Genomic DNA, 22,101 nt, shown 5'->3' with positions numbered 1-22,101 from the left:
TGTTCTGCTATTAGTTACCAGAATGATTTCAGACAATTCATTAAATCTCTCTGGGCTTCATTTAATTCATCTGTAAAAAGAGATTGGACAAAATGATCTCTAAGATCCTTTCCAACTCCAAACCTATGGACCTATATATTTAATGAAGGAATACAAAAACTGATATACATACTTACTTTTTCTTTAATTTTTCACATCATCATTTAAAAAAACAATTAAAATATTTTATAGGACAGCAAATTTGGAGTTTATTTTATGTGCATGTTTTCAGTGATGCTATTGACTTCATCAGCATTACAAATAAGTGGGCAACTGACCATGAAGCATTTATAGGATTTGAAGCTAGTTTTTAACTTAATTTAGTGAATATTTATTAATCACATAATGTGTCCAGAGCCCTGGAAAAGTCCTTCAAAAATGTCATCATTTCATCAGTGAGGAAACAGAAGACTTGCCCAAGGTGACAGAGTTAATAGATAGAGCTCATATTTGAATCCAGGTCTTCTGGCTCCAAATCTACTACACTACTCTTGAGCATCTAGAACAATGTCTATAGGCACTTAATAATTGTTTGTGGATTGATAGAGCATGAAAATAGATCTCACAAAGGTGGGACTTGAGTTTATCCTAGTTCCTAGGAAATAATGTCTTTCTTCCTCTCCAAAGAAGAAAGTCACTTATAACCCAGGTTCCCTGGGATACTCCAGTAGTGGGTCTGAGGAATTCCTAAAACCTTTTTCCATTAGCAATCAATATATTAGTTTGTCCAGTCAGATAATTGTCACCTTAGAGGGAAGGGGGAGCCAGAATATGAAGGAATGAATGAAGTATGTGACCAGTGGGAATAGGGGTATAAGATAGAAATGTCAAGGGATGTGTATGCGTGTGTTTCAAGATTGCTTCTGTTCATGGGATCATAGAGTCATAGATCTAGACCTAGAAAGAACTACAAAAGTCATCAAGTCTAACCTGTACCCCCATCCTTTATTTTGTAGCTGCATAAACTGAGGCCAGGGAAAAATTCAGTAACAAGGCAAAAGCAGGTGGGGAATGTCAGAGATAGGAACTGATGTTCTATGACCACAGAATCAGAGGATTTTCACACTCTATATCCCAGTTTTCTACATTCTCTGCATGGGGTTCCTTCCTCCCTAGAAATGTACCTGAACTTTTTGTTACTCCTTAAGTGAATTACATTGAACAACGATGATTATAGCTAGTGCAATTCAGAAGAAATTATTCCTATTTTTCTTCTTGTAGACATTTTTGAAATCAAGTTCCAACCCCAATAGATGAATGGAAGGATGGATGAAGAGACAAAACATATATGTTTCAGGATTTTGAGGCTATGGGTTGAAAAATACCAAAACAGAAAAAAAATTTTATATGAAATTTATTTCATGTAAATAATTTTGATCTATTTAGCAATATAGAGCATTATTTCTTAGTAGTAATAAATGCAGGAATTATTGATCAGTTGCTTCCTATGGAAGCCAGCAGAGTATGGGCCCAGAGCTCTTCTAGAGATGCATATTCCTAGAAGCTATGCCCAGAGTGCCACACTTGAGCTTCCACGTGTACTCACACCCTCTACTACTTCCATCCCCATACTTCTGTTCTCACTGGTCACATACTTCATGCCTTCATATTCAAGCTCCCCCTTTCCTCCAAGGTGACAATTATCTGATTGGAGAAACTAATTATACCAATGTGCTAATGGAAAAAGGCTTTAGGAAGTCCTCAGCATCCTCCTTTCAAATCCTATATCACAGTGTAGTGGACAAGGAAAGGTCCCTTAGGCCTTTGGGTTTCAGAGCCTGTTTTTCTATTTTCATATCTAGTAATTGGCACGATACTTGGCACATAGTAGGCACTTACTAAACCCTTTCTTTTCCACTTCACACATTCATTGATGCAAAGAACCTTAATGAAACATTGACAGGATGGAAATGTATATTTCAAAATAAGATAAATGTACAAACCAGTATACAACGATGAATGTAAAAAACATATCATGCACTAACTATAAATGTTTCTCTACATTTACATGTGTATGCAAACACATGTATTTATATACACATTTATATGTAGAGATATATTTATATACATTTGTATATAGAGAGAGATATTTATAATTAGTGTGGATATCAGTAGAGGGGAGAGAGAAACATTTCAAAATATATATTTTAAGTATTTTGGAATGGCCATATTGAGATTTTTATCTGTTGACGTAGTAAGGTAATCCCATGTGGAAAATCCCCCTACCTATTCAGAACAACAATACATCTGTGTCTTAAAACTTATAACCTTATAGAGAGTTATCTAGGAACCCTGACAGATTAAGTGACTTGCCCATGATCATGCAAATAGTGTGTTTAGAGGCAGAATTTGAACCCAGGTCTTCTTGACCCAAAGCTCATTCTTTATCTAAGGATATCATTTTCAAATATTACTTTTTTCCTCTTAAGAAATTATCAGGTTGCCTCCTAAATTTTCCTCAGTATAATTTAAATGATCAATATAGATTGTAGTCAATAATTTTTTAAATTGCTAATTTGGCCATTTTAAATGCAATTTGCATCGCAGAGAAAGTCATCCCCACTTACCACCACTCCCCCCAAAAATCTTGATTGCATGAAAAAAGAAATAAGGAAATTTGAGCCAGTTATAGATCTTGGCTGAGTCTTTTATTATTTTTGGAGGGCAGATAAGATCCTGAGAGAAGTCAGAGTCTCATTTACTAGATGTGGGTAGCAGTGGGCTCACATCCAAGGCCAGAATTGGCCCTCCAGATACACATGAGTTCTGAAATGTTTTCATTTGCATTCTTAAAATACATCTGCACACACATATGTTGTTTGCATTGCAGTGGACCTGGATCGGCTGAATGATGATGTCAAACGCTACAGTTGCACCCCGAGGAACTACTCCGTCAATTTGAGAGAGGAGTTAAGGCTGACCAACGTCGTTTTCTTTCCACGGTGCCTTCTTGTCCAGCGCTGTGGTGGGAACTGTGGCTGTGGATCAAACAACTGGAAATCCTGCACGTGTACCTCAGGGAAGACTGTAAAAAAGTACCACGAGGTATTTCTTTAAGGTCTTTCTTTATTGGGATGTTGGTCTTTGGTTTTTGCATCTCTATCAGCCACAAAGAGAGCATAAAATGACAGAGTGCTCCGACTCACATTTTATTGCTCATTTTGCCTTTTGAGGATCCCAGCAGGTTATTTTGGCTCCTTCCTGGAAAATATCATTTGTCTCTTTATTTCTAGGGTGTCACTGCAACATCTAGGCTCTAAGAAACAATGACCAATATCCAAACTTTTGTCCATTAAGTCTAATAATATGCACAATGAAGACTACAAATAGATAAGTCATCAGTGAGGCCTTTGCTCTCTCTGGATGTACTTTCTTTATCCTTCCAAAAAAGGTAATTCTGACTTTATAATAGCAACTGGGTATAGGGACAGGACCTGAAATTTCACTGGCATGATGAAGTACCAGGTGAAGAAACTCCCTCTACCAGTGTAGGTCAATACTAATGCAATTATTAGTCTTGAAGAATTGCTTTCATTGGACACTCACAGATTAAATGACTTTTCAAGAAATATGCAACTAGGGTCTGTCAGAGGTGGGACTTGAACTTCCTGGCTTCGAATCTGGCTCTTTATCTACTATGTTAGACTAATACATCACAGGAAGAGTGTTAGTGTAGTTTTTTGATATCTTGATTTGCCAGGAGTTAATAGTTTCTTCCTAGATTCTAAGAAAACACAGAGTTCAGGTAATGTTTCCCATCTTCAACAAGTCTTCAAAATATATGAAAATGAGGTTGCAGATGAATATGATTATATTTAGTTTACTTGGGGGCAACCACATTACTTCAGGCTCTGCAGGATATTGTTAGTGCATTTATTTTCTTGGCCAAAATAATATCTTCTTCACCCCACAACTTTCCAAAGCAGATGTGCTCATATCCAGAGAATGAAAAGAATTGTCCAACCATTTGCCAATCTTTGTTCTTCATTTATGATTTATGAACTCAGAACTGGATACTGTCCTTCCCTTTTAAGAACCTGGATCTTGTGGTATTTAGTCATACCCTGAGGATAAAATTCCAGTCAGAGCTGGAACCAAAGTAATCTGTGAAATAACCATGTCTCAAGTTAGTGATAAATTTGAGTTATAGCCCTCAGTGCCCAAGACTTTGATGTCATTGTATAGGCTTATTTTCATTTATATTCCATTCTCAGTCACCAGAGTATCATAGAATCCTAGGGTTAAAGCTGGAATGAACTTTAGAGATCCTGGAATCCAAGCCCTTCATTATACATATGGGGAAACTAGGGCCCATTGTGGTGAAATTATTTGTCCAAAGTGACAGAGGTAGTTGATGGTAGAACTAGATCAGGTTCCAAACATTCTTTAGTGTGCGTGTGTGTGTGTGTGTGTGTGTGTGTGTGTGTGTGTGCATATTTAATCCTTAACTCAGAAAGCAATGATTGATAATGACAAAAAACCTTTATCAAGAGCCCTCTGAGTACACTATGCCATCCTAGAGACAGAAGGAAATATAAGCTTTAGCTAAGTCATTGCTCCTGTTTTCAGGAATATTACAGTCTAATAGAAACAAAGACATTTCCTACTAGACTTTACTCCAGTAGAGATAGTTATAAAATTTAATGTTACAAGAGAGATGGTATGTCATACAAAATGAAGAGTTGACCTTAGAACGAGGAGGACTTGAGTACAACTCTCATCTATGGTACACACTGGCTCTGTGACCCTGGATGAGTGTACCAGGTAAAATCTCTAGGACTATTATATTGCAGAGAAGGTGCCAACCTGCATTGGTAGATAAATTTTCTCACCAGAATACATCCCTATATTGATTAAATCAAAGGTCAGGTAAAAAGAAAATTCAAGGCATTATTTACAGGAAAAAAAAACCCATGTGAGATGTGCAGATAAAAGTAGTACTAAGAGAAGGGATCATAAAAGCCTTTCTGAATTAAGGACAGTTTGAGCAGGACTTTAAAGAATGAGTAGGAATTTAAGGGAACGGGGGCAAATTAAGAGGCAGAAGAGAATATAGTTTGAACAAACCCACATAGGTATGACAACAGGGTTCAAATTTTAAGGGCTTAGAGCACAATTCAATTTAGATAGAGCATTAAGAGGAGTAGAGAGAGATGAGCCTGAAATGAAAGCAAGGCATGAGAAAATAGAAGGCCATAAATCCCAAGAAAGCTGTTTGAATTTTACTTATTAGGCAATAGGAAGCCACTGAATATTTTTTGGGCAGCGAAGTGACATGATTAGATCTATGCCTAAGGAAGCTTATTGATAATAGTGTAAAGAGGCAAATGTCCTGATTTTCAAAAAGGGAAGAGACATTATGCATATAAAGGAGAGTTGCCATTAATATTATGCTATCCTTGTGACGTATCATGGTGGGATCTGGGCTAGGCCATAAGTAGATTGGAACTGGTAGGACAACTGCTAGTCAGCCAGCATATATTAAATAATTGCTACGTTCCAGGCACTATTCCAAGTACTAGAAATACAAATAAGTAGAAAGATAGTCTGGTTTTAACCTTGAAAAGCTTACATTCTAATGAGAGAAGAGGATACATGAAAGGGGGCTGTGGAGGAGGATAAAGGTACCTGATGCAGGGGTGGAGGTGATAGAGGAAAACCCAAGAGTTGCTTCTACCTAAAAGAAAATTAAGATATGGCTGACTTGGGCACCCTTTTTAAATGGAGGTGATGAGAGGAGCTAACCAATCAGTAGAAACAGCCATGAAACAGAAGAGTTGAAACAAAAAATAGCCATTAATGTGTCTAAGTCAGCTTGGAACAGGTATCCAATGGATATACTTATTCAATCCTTTTTATCAATGATTTGAATAAAAGCTTATCAAATCTACAGATGACTTAAAGCTAGGAAAGAGAGAGAACATATTGATTAGCTAACAAAGTCAACTTCCAAAAAGATCCCAACAGCACAGAAAGATAGGCCAAATCTAAAAAAGATGAAATTTATTATGAAAAAAAGGCAGAGTTCTACTCTTGGATTTCAAAGAATCCATTTCATAAGAACAAGGTGGGAAAGATGGCTAGACTATAATTTGTATAAAATTAGCTGAGAATTTTAATGGATTATCATGTCAACATAAATCCACAGTGTGACATGGCAGCTGAAATTAATTGTCATCCTAAACTATCTTAAGACAGGAATACTATCTAGGCCTAATAAGGTCATAGTTCTACTGTTTCCTCTTTCTTGGTCAGATCACAACTGATATATTGGGTTCATTTCTGGGTACTTGCATTTTAGGAAGGTAATAAGCAAGCTGGATTGTATCCCAAGAGAAAGCAGTCAGCATGTTAAGAGGACTGGAGATTATGCCAAAGAGGGACTGCTTGAAGAGTCTAGAGATGTTTAGTTTGATAAGAGATGGAAGAAGGGCTTGATCATTGCTTTCTTCAAGTATTTGAAAGGCTGCCACCACAGGGAAGAAGTATTTAACTACTTCTGCTTGGTCCCAGAGCATATCAGTAGCAATAGATAAAGGCAGGGGCTGTGTTTTGCCTCTTTAGTAATACCAGTATATAGCATAGTCCCTGGAACATGGTAGACACTTAATAAATGTTTGATTGACTGGCATTCATAGAACACCAGAATTTGAGAGTCTGGAAGAACCTCAATGGCCATCTGATCTGACTCTACATTGAAGAGTTCCCAAACATCACATACATAATAAATGGTCATCTTATTGTCCTGTGCTTGGAGATCCCCAGGGATAGGGAGCCTACCACCTCTTGAAGCTGTGCATTCTACTTTTGTTCATCTCTACTCATCAGGAAGCTTTTATTAACATTGAGTCTAAACTTACCTCTTTGTAATTTCTACCCATAGCTTCTGGTTCTACCCTCTGCTGCCAAAGAGAGAAAATCTAAATCCTCCTCAATGTAACAGTTTTTCAAATACTTGAGCACATTTACAATATCACTTCACCACCTCCCTCTAGGTTTTGTTTGTTTTTTTTTTCCTGTCTTCAGGCTAAATATACACAATTCATCCAACCAATCCTCATATGATATGGACTTAAGGCCCTTCACCATCCTGGTTGCCCTCCTCTGGAAACATTCCAGGTTATTGGTATCGTTATTAAACTGTAGTTTCCTTGACTGAACATAAAATCTGAGGAAGATAGAGTACAATGGGGCTATCCTCCCTTTATTCCCAGAACCTTTGCCTCTTTTTAATGTAATCTCAGACTGAAATCACTATTTTTGCTACCATATTTTATCTGTATTCTTACTGAATTTCACCTTACAGGATTCAAACCCCCAAGTCTAGCCTTTCATGATTCTTTTAGTCCCTCTCTCTCCATCATCTAGTCCATGGATGTCCAACTCAATCAGTTAACATATATTAAGAGTCTACTAAGTGCCAGGATTATGCTAAGGCTAGAGATACAAAAAGAGGCAAAAGACAGTCCCTCCATTCAAAGATCTTACAATCTAATTGGGGGAGACAACATACAAATATATAACAAAGCAACCTAGTTTTCTTGTTGAGTCATTTTCAGTTGACATCATTTGGAGTTTTCTTGGCAAAGATATTGGACTGGTTTGCTCTATTCTTCTCCAGCTCATTTTACAGATGAGAAAAGCAAACAGGGTTAAGCAACTCAAGTAGGGCCACACAGCTACTTAAGTGTCTGAGGTCATATGTGAATTCAAGATGATTCTCCCTGATTCTAGACCCAGACTCTACTCATTGTGCCACCTAGCTGCCCAAGCAAGCTACATACAAGATAAAAAGGAAATAATTAATAGAGGAAAGCACTTGAATTAAAAGGGATCCCTGAGGGGCTGTATATTGATTTTGAAAACTACAAATTAACATTATTTATGCTATATCATGTTTGCATTTGTTTTATTAAACATTTCCCAAGTACATTTTAATCTAATTCAGCTGAACTGGGGTGTTAACTGTCTCTCCTAAGGGTATTATCAACAAATATTTTTTTAAGCTCTTACTATGTGGCAAGCACTATGCTAAGCACTGAGAATACAACGAAAGGCAAAAACACAGCATTGTCTGCAAATTTAACAGGTATGCCATCTGTGCCTTTATCCAAGTCATTGATCAAAATGTTAAATAGGACAAGGCCAAGCAGAGTTCCCTGCGGTGCTCTACTGGCAAATTCTTTCCATATTGTCATCAAACCATTAACCAGTTCTTAATTCACATGTCTATATAATCATTTCTTCCATATCTCTCCATCTTTTCCACAAGAAAAGTATGAAATATTTTATCAGAAACTTTGCTAAAATCAAAGTAAACCATATCCACAGCATTCTTCTCACCCTCATTTTATATTTCTGTCATTATGACAGAAACAAAAGTCCTTGTGCCCTAGGCCCAAGAGCAACAGGATAACTTGAATGCACATCCATGTCAAGTTTCATCTGTGATTCTTAAAATGTTCCTCAAAATGTGACACAGTGCCCAGGGGCCCCTATAAATTAGCAGATTTTTTTTCCTGAGAGAAGTTATCTAATTTTATGAAGTAGAATCTAATTTAGGTTTACTTCATAGGGAAGAATAATATGGATGATCCCAATCACAGGTTTTTTGTTGTTGTTGTTGTATTTTTCCTCCTCCTGGATATCGGCCATCCACCCTGTATGTTCCCACCTTGCAGAAATGAGAAATCAGTTTCCCTGTCTCATTGCTGTAACTGATGAGATGTGAAATGAGTTTCTATGAGAGATGAGCGCCCTTAAGGTGGTAACTGGAATTTTTCACTTTATGTAAACCTCCGCCTCTGTTTGCAAATGGGACCAGGCTCAGCACAACTCCAAAGCATTTAAAAAACAAATACTATAAATTACAAAGCTTCAGATGAGACTCACACTATTCCCTTTTCCTTCATCTTTCTTGCTGCTTATAACATGAATGTTTTGAGTATTTTAATGTGTGTGCAGTAGTATACAAATATATCTTTTAATTATTGCCTGTTCTCCTGTTCAGCATAACTGAAGTTTTCTGAAAGTCATTCTGAACATCTTTGGAGCCTTTATACATAAAAATTGTTGTAGGTGATATTTTTTTAAGTTTATAAATATTAGATTCCATAGACTTTTGATATGCAAAAAGATGTTTCTTGAATCTAATAATGAATAACAAACCACAAAATATTCCCTAGTAACTTTTTTAGTAATATTACCACTTTTTTCAGTTTTATGCCCTAGTTGCCTTCATTTTTGCTATAGGAAAAAATCCTTGAGATAGCAGAAGGATAAGGATAGAAGCTAATTTATTATTTTGCCTACCTCAATGGAGAAATTAATAGATTAAACTTTTAGCAATAGTAAAACTGTCTAGACATATATTTCTGCTACTGAGTAGTTCCACAGCATCTAAAGACCTTAGAGTGGACCTACAACTGTCTATGGATTGTGGAATTATTAAATTCAATCCAAACATGAATGTTTGCAAGTCCAGTCATCTTATAGTAATATTGCTAATATGTTAAATAACCAAACCTCACCCTAATTAAAAATAAAAACACATCTGTAACATTGAGTAGTCTGCTCCCTTGGCTGAAAATCCCTCCCTGACTTCTAATTGGTGGAGAGCCTGAGTAGTTTACAATGGAGCATTTTTTGCTTGGACCAACCTAAAAACATCTTCTAGATGGCTGTCTTTCTCCTTCCCTTCTCATATTTTGATTTGAATAACCAGAGAATTACTCCAAGCAATTCTTTCCCTTGGGATAAGCAAAGGGAGACACATGACTGAAGTTATGGGAATGTATGGAGAATGTGGGAAATTCAGGTACATTAAAAATGGAGTGCAGCATTATTATTGATATAATGGGACTCACTAGGGGCAGGTTTCCGTCCTTGCACTGGCCAACTCTGAATTTCTTGGTGGAGAGGGAAGAGATTACATTATTAATATAAAGATTATCTCTTCTCAGGACTTTGTAAAGATTAATTTTAATCTCTTCAATATGATTATTTTTTGACCTCTCAGAAAGACATTTCTAACATAATTTTACTCCTGTTTTATGCCTCTTTGTAATATTTTTACATATAATACTGTATTCTTGAAATTCATGAAATACAATATTTTTCATCTTTTACAATGTTAGGAGAGCTTTAGCTAGGCAAATTTTGGGTATTGAAATCATTTTAAATCCTCTCTTTTCTGTATGCAGCCTAGTCTATGATTACAGATACTTAAATGGATAAAATAAGGAACATTGTGCCATCAAACATCAAACCACAGATATTTAAATGAACGTTCTTGCTTTCTTCCAAATAAAAATAAGTATTTTTTGAATGAGTAGTAATTCCCCTTCTTTTTCCACTCTCCCTCCTGTCCACACATACACCAGCAAATGAGAGGGATGATTTTTGATGATCATCATTAAAGTGGATAGACAGACAGGAGACAGACAGATAGATAGACAGACAGGCAAATAGATAGGTCTCAACATCACTGTTCTTTTACAAAGTTCTAATGTGTGCTTTTAGCTCAGAGCAAAGAATTCTTCCCTTTTAAAGATTTCCCTTTCCATTCAATTAAGCCTCCCTTAATTTTCTAATATATTGGTTGTATATTGTCACTTGGAAAGAGTAGGTTGTTAAGTATTAGGAGATCCATATTCTTGCCTTGGCTCACCCACATAGCTACATGTCTTTGGACAAAATCATTTTCACCTTTTTATGGCCCTGAATTATCTTATTAAAGAAGTTCTCTTCTACTTATAAAATCATGATTATAAATTTTCACCTTCTCTACTTTCAACTCTTTCCCCCTAACCTTAACATACTATTGTAGTAATATGAGAAATATTTATCATTTGGTGATTGGATGGTACCCTCCACTGCTGAAGTTTCAATTCAGATTCAAAAGTCATAATGGAAATTTTAGGGTCAATTACTATTCAAACCACTTTTGGAAATTTGCTAATTCCTTCATCTATAAAATGGGAATAATAATGCCTTTCCCTCATCACAAGGTTATTGTGTGACTCAAATGTGACTATGCACTTCAAAATCCTTCATGAATGTTAAAGCACAATAGAAATCTGAGTCATTGGTATTACTTTTTTATCCACGTCTTTTCTTTCAATTCAAACCAGTATTCACTTCTCTCTTCCTTTTAGCCTCAAAAGAGAAACTTCACAAGGCAAATAGAGTCACCCTAAAAGCATCCAGAGATGTACATAGCTCCTTACTTCAGGCTGCACACTGAGGTTCATACTTCCCCTTCCTGCCATAATCGCCTCATGGAACTATCTATCTAGGAATTTCCATTAATGCTTCACAGATGTATCAGCCTCAGTGACCTCTCCCTGATGATGAGGACTGTCCTCTGACAGTCTTCAGGTTCTCTGCTGTGAAGTTGACTTTAGTCAGCAGGCATTGACCATTAAGGATGATCTCTTAGGCATTCAAGCTGCTACTGAATTATACCAACAGCTGAATCTCTAAAGAATGGAGAGAAAAATTCCAATAGAAGTATATTTCCACACATATAAAGAAAATTTTTAAATTGCAACAGTGTAGGTTGGAATACTCCTCATAAGTGGACAGAGTGTTGGACTCGGAGTCAGGAAAACCTTGGTTCACTTCTACGTCTAGCACTTTCCAGCTGTAAGACTCATGGGGAAAAGTCTCCTAACTTTGACCAGCTAGATAGAGCAGTCGATAGAGTACTGGGCTTGGAGTCTTGAAGACTTGAGTTCAAGTCTAACTTCAGATAGTATTTGTAAAACTTTTAGTATAGTGACTATCACATAGTAGGCACTATTTCAGTGTTAGCTATTATTGGTTTTCAGTGGTGTCCAACTTTTCATGACTCTGTTTGGAGTTTTCTTGGCAAAGATTTTGTAATGGTTTGTGTTTCTTTCTCCAGCTCATTTTACAGATGAGGAAACCAAGGCAAACAGGATAAAATGACTTGCCCAGAGTCATACAGTTAATAAGTGTCTGGGGTTAGATTTGAATGCAGGTCTTCCTCATTCCAAGTCCCACAAAGTTCAGTGAAGCCACCTAGCTTCCCCCCAGCTACTATTATTAAACTCTTTGACCTTCAAGCTCCTTATCTGCAAAATAAGAATAGTAATGCCTGTAATACCTATATCTCAGTTTCATTGTGAGTCTCAAATGAGGTCCTATAAATAAAACACCGTGAAAAATTAAAAACACTACTTAAATGTCAGTTATTACTTCCCCTCCTTTCCTACCTCCTCCAGTCTTAACTACAGCAACATGATATGAGCTTGAAGGTTGTTGAGTCATCCACTAATGGACTTCTTTTTACTGAGAACTCTGCCATATGGAGAGGCTTCCATCTTTCAGTCACTATCACATCCATTGCCTATAAGGTCAACAATTAATCAGATCAAATATAATTATATACTTCTCTTCCATGTGATATTTTCATTCGTTAGGCTTATTCATAATAGACCCTCAAGAAAGCTAATTTTTCTTATGTTTTTAGAAGCACTAGAACTAAATGAATAGGGAAAATGAAAAAAAAATTGAAGGAGAGATTTCTTTTATTTTGAAGGGTGGGAAGTGACATATAACATGTACCATCTGCCTCAAAAGTTGGGCAGAATCTTAAATAAACTCTTAATGACCCAGGTTTACACAATGTGTTTGTTCTGAAATATGCACTTGTGTTCCTGTGTCAGCCATTAATTTGAGAACTGTTACAAGGCCATAACAACCTTTTTTATATGCCCAATAAACAAGAGCCCAACTCAGCAGATCACTCTTGTGCATGGTATTGTTTTATTAGTGTAATAGCATAATGGCAATAATTCATTCAGTGGTTTATTGGCAATGAAGCAAGTAACTGTAGTTAAATATACTTCATGATGTGGTAATTTGCCAATGCAAAATGGAACATCTCCGATGGTGAATCTGGGGACCGAGAATGCCGAGCCTGCCTGCATCATCCTCTCTTTAGCATCACAGAATCTCTGAGACCATCTTGTCCCATCCATACCTAAGAACTCCTGTTGGCACTCCTCAGACAAGTGATCATTAACCTTTGCTTGCAGACCTCCAGAGAGATAGGATCATTTACAGCTCAAAGGGACCTTAGATATCAGCTGGCCACATGCTTATTGGTTTTATACATTTCTTTCATGGAGAGCTGGAAGGGACTTCCAAGGCCATCTAATTCAATTCTGTCAGTTTACAGTTAAGAAAATGTATGTATACAAAGGTGAAAGTATTTACTCAAAAGGCAGCTAGTGGTCACAGTGGTTAAAGCACTGGCTCTGGAGTCAGTAAGATCTGAGCTCAAATTTGGCCTCAGTCATTCACTAGCTGTGTGACCCTGGGTAAGTCACCTAACCATCGGCATCAGCTTCCTCAGCTGTAAAATGAAGATAATAATGACATCTGCCTCTTAGGAATGTTGTGAGGATTAAATGAGAGACTGAAGAAACACCTAAGCCAGTACACATAGTATTTAGTTAATAAATACTTGTTTCCTTCTTTTCTTCAAAAAAACATAGGATATAGGCAGTATGTTGCAAAAGACAGGATTCAAACCCAAGTCCTGTCACTCTCCATCCAGCACTTTTTGCATTGGGTCAAGTGACTTCCCAAACCCAGGACCACTGGAAACTCAATGACTATGCTCGTTTTTGTAAAATTCTAATTGTTGCTGCCATTCTAATTTTTAAGCCAGTCCTTGGCCTCATTAAGGTTGAATAGGAACTGGGAAAATCCAGCCCTATCCCAATAGAACCAAAAGTTCTTGATTCTCTCCCTGCTCTCCACCCCAGAGGAGGCCTTTTCTATCTGATTCAACTCTTTTCATTTTCTCCAGATGTCCTCTGGGTCCATTACTCCTGGCCGAGCCAGCAGGGAATCAATGTTCAGTGGTACCCACACATAGGCTTCCTTATGTAAGCTACTGTAAGCCATTCGCCAGTGTCTTCCCTGCAAAGGTGACCAGATAACCTGTAGCAGGCCAGTTTTCTTGCCTAGACAAAAGCTTTTCATTCCTCAGTTAGCTTTCTATGCTACCTTAAATCTACTTTGCTTTCTTCTTCCATTCGGCCCTGTGTACCTGAACTGAGACAATTACGTTGCCTGAAAGCTTTGAGCATCAGAGCTATGATCAGCCAGGAGAGCAGTCCAATTTCCACTTTGTTCAAATGTGGCTTTCCTGCCTTGTCCGGGAAAGTGTCTGCCAATTCATTTCTCTGTTCTTATCAGCAAAACACATATATACCCTTCTCATATTTCTTAATATAAAACACAGGGAAAATCCCCAAACAGCTGGGAGGCCAGTTAGCATAAATACTGCCCAGATCTCTGCTTCATCCCACAGCAAGCACTTTTGTTTTTTGTCAAATGAGAAAGCTATTGGACGGGGCTCTGCTTTTATGCATGCCAATCATTTGAAATTGTCAACCTTTGATCATTGTCTCTTTTAAATAGAGTGTTTATCATAATCTCAGTTTCTACTGCACCAATTTTTTTGAAAGAATAGAAAATATACTGAGTGCCTTTGACCAGAAAATCTTAACTCATTTTTTTTTGAGAAATCCTTAGCAGAATGCTAGACCTTAGGTCTAGCATTCCATGACATTTTACTAGGCAGACTGATCCAAGAGATCATAGATATGATTTCATATCTTTTATGAAGTAGAGCAATGTGAATAGCAGAAAAGGTATGAGAAGCATTTGCTTTACTTTCTTACTATTAATTGTACTTTGAATGCCAACTAAGCTTGAGAGAGGATAACCTAGAGCCTCACTGGTGAAGCTGTGGCACACGTGCCCAGCTGGCACTCTGGGAGCTGCTCGTTCCCCCTCTTCCCAGCTCCTGAGGACATTTTTTGCATGCCCCACCCCTCTGTCCAGCCACAGAAAGCAAGCACTTTCTCCCTCAGCTCTCTCGGGTAATGGGGGCCCACAGACAGCTTGAAATTACCTTCTGGGTACTTGTACAGGCAAAAGTTTCACCAACCCTGTTCTAGAGCAAAGGTTAAGTGAAGCATGGAGAATGGAAGGAAGAGGAGTGAGAAGCAGAATTTAGTGCTTGTTTTGAATACTTTTCATTGAACTTCACTAGTTTGGGGTGGGAGAAAACTGTACCAGGACAGACATTCTCTTTGTTTTCATCTTCTAAGTTTGGTTCTCCCATTTTGTTTCCTAGATCTTTGTTTCTTTCTGGCCCAACTCCCCTGGCCCTAGGGATAAGAAGTATTTTCTGTCTGATTAAAGTCTTTTCATTTTTTTCCAAATGATATAAGGATCAATGACAGCCAGCTGTGTTTAGTGACACTCAAGGAAAGGCTTCTTTGAGCTCCTGTAACCCATTTTTCTAGTATCGTCCCTTCAAAGATAGCCAGATAACTGGTAACTGGCCAACTTGCTTTGCCAGATAAAAGTTGAGTGTGGGAGATGGTAAAAATGGTTGGGGATTAAAGTGGTCAAGAGAAGAGGAAAGGGCACCATTTGTGTTTCTTTGCCCTCCCTTACAAACCCCTGAATGACTGATATTATTGCCAGGACTGTTCAGTTCCACACCAAGAAATATATATTGAGCAATTGCTATGGACCCAGGACTATGCTCAGCTGCAGGAGAAATGAGAAGAATATAAGACACCATTCCAGCTATGAAAAAGCTTATAGTATATTTGGGTAGGAAGACTTAGAGGCATAAGAATATAAATCAGGATACCACTGATCTGTCAGATATCTCTGGTTTCATCCACTTGGGAACTCCCTCCACTAATGTATACTATAACTTAGTAAATGAGACTCAGGGAAGTTAGTGAATTGGCCATGGTGTATTTGAACCATTATCTTACTGAATCCAAATCCAGAACTTTCTCATGTTCATTTATCTTTCAAGTTTGTGCCCTGATATATTCCAAATTCTGATTGGGATTGGAATTCAGGGAAGGAAACTTGAGTGTCATAATCTATTAAATGGAGGATAAATTTAATAATTACAAATTTCCAGGCATAGGATCTTAGCCCATTTTTCCCAAACCTTCATTGATGTTAGAAAACACTATAATAGCTTTGCTACGGTGTATGTAGTGACCTAAACAGATGAATCCTTCTGAGGGGAAAAAAAATAAGAGATTTGCATTTACTGCTGCCTGACTAAACATTTTGTTCCAGTTCCTAAATGTTGTACTTTATTTAGCTACCTCATTTGAGGACCTTTAAGTATGATCCCAGAGAAGGACTAACCTTTGCCTTTCTTTGTATTTGCAATACTTAGCACAGTGCCTGGAACATAGTAAAAACTTGGTAAAGGCTAATTTTGTACTCGATTAATTTTGTTAACTTCGTGCTCAAATGGAGCTCAAATGCCTGTGTATGGCTATGTTGGTGAAATATAATGATCATAATAGGACGTTGATGACTATTGACAATTATTTTAAAGATTATACTTGGGACTAATCCTGAATAAAGTATGGTAGAGGCATCATGACCTCTTCTAGAGATCAATAATTCAAAACCACGTCCAACATTCAGAAGACAAGTTGAAATTGCATTTACAAAGAAGTTTTTCAGAACCATCCAGGGAAGTGGGTAACGTAAGTATTGTTGGTTTAGAGGAGAAACCTGAAGCTCAGAGAGCGATATGACTTATCTGAGATTGTATAAGTGATCCATCACAGAATCATGAAATTGAACCCAGTTCTTCTGACTCAAGCCAAATAATTATTTCTATATACCATAAATCCTCTACATCTTTTTGGTCTTGATCAAGGACAAAAGTAAACCACTGTCTGGTTTATATTGTATCTGGAACTCTTGATTAAGACTAATAATAATTAATAACTCAAATTTAAATATTGCCTTCCACATTGCCACCCTTGTAGGTGGCACAGGTATTGGGTTTTAGAATGAGGCAAAGTCTTATAGCAAAAGCTAGTAAGTTTTGGATCCAGGATTAGCACCGAGATCTAACTTCGAGCCCAACTATTTTTCTGGCACCATACCCTCAGTGGTATTATGGTAAAAGAGAGAGAGAGAGAGAGAGAGAGAGAGAGAGAGAGAGAGAGAGAGAGCGCAAATACACATGAAAAATACATAAAAACCAAGTTCATAATGATATTTACATGGAGACATGGTGTCTCAAGATGAAACCCATCCAATATTGGCAACATGAAAGAATAATTTTTAAATGAACTAGGAAATGTCTGAACTTCTTTAATACAAGATGATTATTATTAGGATAAGAACTAATGCTTTGATTAAAGAATACACATAAAGGTAAAGCCTGAATCTTTGCTGGGAACAGCAAGATCCATTCATCCTTTCATTCATAAACATACTATACCTGTGGAAATTACAACATTTTACTTAGGCCCATACCTATAGCAAAGTGGAATGGGAGGGGCAGCAATGTGACTCAGTGGAGAACCAGGCCTGGAGGCAGGATGTCCTGGGTTCAAATCTGACCTCTGATACTTTCTAGCTATGTGACTCTGAGCAAGTTGCTTAACCCCAAATGCTTAGCTCTTACTGTACCTGACTGGAGTCAGGAAGACTCATCTTCCTGAGTTCAAATCTAGTCTCAGACACTTACTAGCTGTGTGACCCTGGGCAAGTCACTGAACCTTGTTTTGGCTCAGTTTCCTCATCTGTAAAATGTTCTGGAGAAGAAAAAAACCACTCCAATATCTACCAAGTAAACCCCAAATGGAGTCAGGAAGAGTCAGACATAACTGAAAAGTTACTTGATAACAACAGCAATAGCAAAACTATGTGCTAGGCACTGTTCTAAGTGCTGGAGATACAACATTTTACAATTTAACATAAGTAGACAATCCACATGAATTTTTCTCTAGTGTAAGAATTGTGTCACTTGTCTCACAACATAATGAACAGGGAAATATATATGATATGATAATATATGTATAACCTGCATAATACTATGTGCCTTCTTGGGGAGTGGGAAGGCTGGGAAGGAGAGGGAGGAAAAAGAATGAGATATTTTTGAACATAGCTAATGTGAGAATTTGTTTCTCTAGGATAAGTACATTTATTATAATTTATTACATATTTATAACAAATTATATATATTACTTTATGTGTTTATATATTACATATCAAAACTAAAAATAAATATCTATGCTTTTAAAAAATAGAAGCTGGAAAGAGAGGAGGGGGAAATGCCCGAGCATACTTGGCTTGAGGTTATCATGTTTCTTGGAATTCAAACCAAGCAGAGTTGCAGATGGGAAAAAAAAAAAAAAAAAACCAGATAGCTAGAGAGTTCGGATTCAGGTTTCTATAAAGGAGAGCTTTGGGAAGAGTTTAGTGTTCCACCCTTCAGCCCTCCTACCAAAAGGGAAAGGATTCTGAAGGAGTTGGGAAGGTGCTGAGTATTCAAAGTTGAGTTAAACAACATAGTGATGAGATTTCCAGGGATTGTCTTATCCTAGGTAGGGCATCTCATTCCTTGGCGTTCAAATCAAGCAGAGCTGCAGATAGAAAGTGCCAGCTTACAAAAGGTACGTGTTCCATGACTTCTGTTTCCTCACTACTCCTTTCTTTGATCTGTGCTAGATACCACATGCTAAGCTATCAATGAAAATTTGTTCAAGTGTATCATTACGGGAAGAAGGGATGGCAGCCTGGCTGAGATCACCCCAAAAAGACATTCTAACAGAAAGTATCTTTCCCTTTTTAGGTGCTGAAATTTGAACCTGGCCATTTCAAGAGGAAGGGGAAAACTAAGAACATGGCTCTTATTGATATTCAGCTGGATCACCATGAGCGCTGCGATTGTATCTGTAGTTCACGACCACCTCGATAAAATCACTGGACATGCTCATTTAAGCGTGAGAGACCTTTTCATTTTAAGGAGGGTGCTGTAAGAGAACCTTCTCCCCTGAGCACCAGAACTTTGCTACTAGCCTGCATTGCAAAGGGTAAAACTAATGTCTGAGTTTCAGCATAGCTTTGCTAGTGCCACGGCAGCTAGATACATGTATTATAGACTTCTGTATCCAAAAATTTAGGTCCAAGTTTAGTAGTAGTATATGAGATATGATCATCATAAATATACATAATGTATCTGTATCTATCTATCTACATGTAAATAGGTAGATTGAATGGTTTCTCCAATTTCTATAAGAAGTTATACTAGATTCTACCATCTGGATCCATGCCTTCTTCCCATGAAGCCCTTTAAAGAAGCAGTTGTGCGTTGCCATATAAATTATCTATAGAGAAGTCATCCTTGTCCATTTGTGTAATCTTGAAGAGCTCCTGAAAAAACCACATAACTTTTCTTTCATGTACATCAAAGTTGAAAATACAAACATAGGCAAAAGTACGGTTATAAGGGGAAAATGTTGAAATGTTAATTTTTTTAAGACACATTAGACCCTTTCTGGGATAAGCAATAATAATCCATCTCCCCAATTCTACCAGAATATATGGTTTGTAGAAATATATATTCCTGCCATTGAAATACCTACTCATTTGCATTCTGCTGGGGCATGTTAATTTATTTAGCAGCACCTGTCTCTGAAAAATAATGTTCAAAAGGAATGTTTCTAATACTGCAAATAAAAAACGCACCTTAAGAGCCTAAACTCCAAAAGAGAGAGCAACTTGTGCTTATTCAGTCTCTGTGAAAGTGCATTAAATTCTTTTCTTAAAAAACAAAAATGACTTTCCAGAAGAGCTTGTAGACTCTGAATAACTCTTCCAGATGTTGTTCCCTATAAGATGTGGGCAGTTAAAAACCAGAAAGAGGGAGCTTTTGAGTGTTAACATAACTGTAAATGGGATAGAACATTTAATAGCTCAGGATCTAGAGTAAATAGTAGGTTCAAGCTCTCTCTAGCTGCACCAATTCATTTTTATGTGTGCTGCTTTTGTGTTCTTGTCTGTTAGATATATAGAAGTGGATTTACAACAATATTCAGGGCATGGGCTGAAACTGGCGAGCTATCACAAAATATTTATAACTTTAAAGCTCTTGTGTTTTAATAACAAGAACCATTTTATAGACGTTACATCCCTAATCTCATACCTACTAACATGCTGCATTCCTGTTTCTGAATCAAATAAAGCCAGGGACTTCTCTCTGACTCTATAACTTTATTGAGGCAGTCTTAGTTGCCGCAGAGTAAATATTGTGTTAACATCAGTTCAACTCTGCACTAACATGTGAAAATCCAACTGTTTTTGTTTGGTTTTTTATTATTATTATTTATAGTCATTTTTTTCTTTTTGACTCCCAAATGCCTATTTAAGAGGAGACTTACTACAGGGGTGGGAAGTGATTCATCATTCTGTATACAGAGCTCTTCATAGAGTAGCACTGACATCACAATTGCCAGTGTTATGTCTCTTTTTTTTATTATTATTATTTTTCTTAGGACTTCTCAGAGCAAGCTTCATTTTTCTTACTGCATTAGAATAAACAGGACAGCCAGGTTCTTCTATGGTGCTCGGTTCAGATTGGTTAAACATGTGAGAAAATAAAATGTTTGCTATTCCCTATGGAATGAGACAAGGGTTTGATTAAGTCCCAGAGTCAGAAAAATGTTCTAAGGGTGCTTGTTTTTCCTAAGTCAAAGCTTTTGGATGGCCCAGCAGAAACTCAACAGTTAATTCAGATGGGCCTTAATGTTACTTCAGTTTCCCTGTTTTGTTTTGTTTTTTCTACAAGAGGGCAGAGATGAAGCCTTCCATTTGTCACCTCCCCAATGTCAGAGCATAGAAATGGTTAGAGGCACAGCACTGAGGCAAGATTGGTAAGGGCAAAGTTTTAAGCACTGAAAATTCCCAAACTGAAACTGGTATGCATACTAATGACTGGGACCCATAAATTTAGTCCACAGTGGAATACCATGATTATGTTGGAAATTAAGGCTGCCAATGTGTTACATCATCATGGCTTGAAGGCAACACCCAACATGACTTTAAATAAGAAAAATTTGAGTTCTTTACCCATCTTTTGATGCCATAAAACCCCAGCATGGGTTCTGGCACACAAGTCACAGTCAAATTTTTTAACAATTTCTTAGACAAAAACTCAAGAAGGCCTAGTCACTGTTTTTTTGTTGTTCTTGGAAAATTTCTGAAATTTTCCCCCAATTATCTTTTTTCTATTGCATGCCCCTAAGTAATTGATTAAACTTGTCCATTATCTTTGACTGGATTAGGAGTCAGAAAACCTGAGTTTGAATCTTGTCTATATCAATTCCAAGATCAAGTGGAAATACACAGGGTATTCCAGAAGCCTTAGTACCATTTATAGCATTAAGAATTTTGGGACTACTTTTATTTAAAATGTTTGGCAAATAATAAAGTCATATATAAATCCTAGTCATTATAGAAATAAAAAGTCCAATGTCATAAAGTTCATTGCCCTCCAAATGTTAATAAATCAATACTTCCATATGACTTCTTCATATAGGAGGTCATTTTTTACTCAATGGATGCTTCTAGGGCAGAACACTTTCCTAAATGCAATTTATCTATATATAGCTATTCTCTCTCCAAACAACAACATTTTCTATATCAAAACCTAATGTGCCTCATCTTCCTGGAAAATAAATATTGCTTTTGAAAGAAACTGTGCAATAATTATTCTGTGTACAAAGACAATTTTTAAAAGTGACAGTTTCCAAAGTTATTTTCACAATTCTACCCAGCTGTTGGAAATTAAGTGGCATACAGATGGTATGATGTGATTTCACAGGGTTCCATTTCAAAATAGAGAAACACTATGGATTGCTACCTGGATCATACACTTCCACATGATCGACTCAATTGAGATGGTTCCCAAGATGTCTTTTGAAGCAATACCTTTTTATTTTGTATCTCTCACCAAAAATATGTTTAACTTTCCTCTTGTAACCAAGCAATTCTGCTAGAACCTCAGTGAATCAGCACTGTCCTTACCATGATTAACCCTTATCTGGTGTGCTGCTCTCTATCAGTTGGACGGCCAGCCTCTAGAATGTTTCACTTATGGAACTGGCAATCTGGTACCTGATTTACTACCAGTGACTGAATGTGGTTAGACAGAGCACCAGACTTGGAATT

At 37.2% G+C, this 22,101-nt stretch overlaps 1 protein-coding gene across 2 annotated transcripts in view; it reads left to right on the top strand.

The window, feature by feature from the left end:
* PDGFD (platelet derived growth factor D) overlaps positions 1–21,608 on the top strand; it is a 292,008-nt gene extending 270,400 nt beyond the window's left edge. For both annotated transcript variants that reach the window (XM_044668763.1, XM_044668762.1), the window contains exons 6-7: positions 2,870–3,084; positions 18,725–21,608. In XM_044668763.1, coding sequence (XP_044524698.1) covers positions 2,870–3,084; positions 18,725–18,850 — 341 coding nt within the window. In that variant the 3' untranslated portion in view covers positions 18,851–21,608. The remainder of the gene's footprint in view (positions 1–2,869; positions 3,085–18,724) is intronic.
* The last annotated feature ends 493 nt before the right edge of the window (positions 21,609–22,101 follow it).

This window comes from Gracilinanus agilis, chromosome 3 (genome assembly GCF_016433145.1).
Source record: "Gracilinanus agilis isolate LMUSP501 chromosome 3, AgileGrace, whole genome shotgun sequence".
Classification (NCBI taxonomy): domain Eukaryota; kingdom Metazoa; phylum Chordata; class Mammalia; order Didelphimorphia; family Didelphidae; genus Gracilinanus; species Gracilinanus agilis.
The sequence above is the reverse complement of the archived record's forward strand: the minus strand, read 5'-3'. Positions and strand labels throughout refer to the sequence as shown.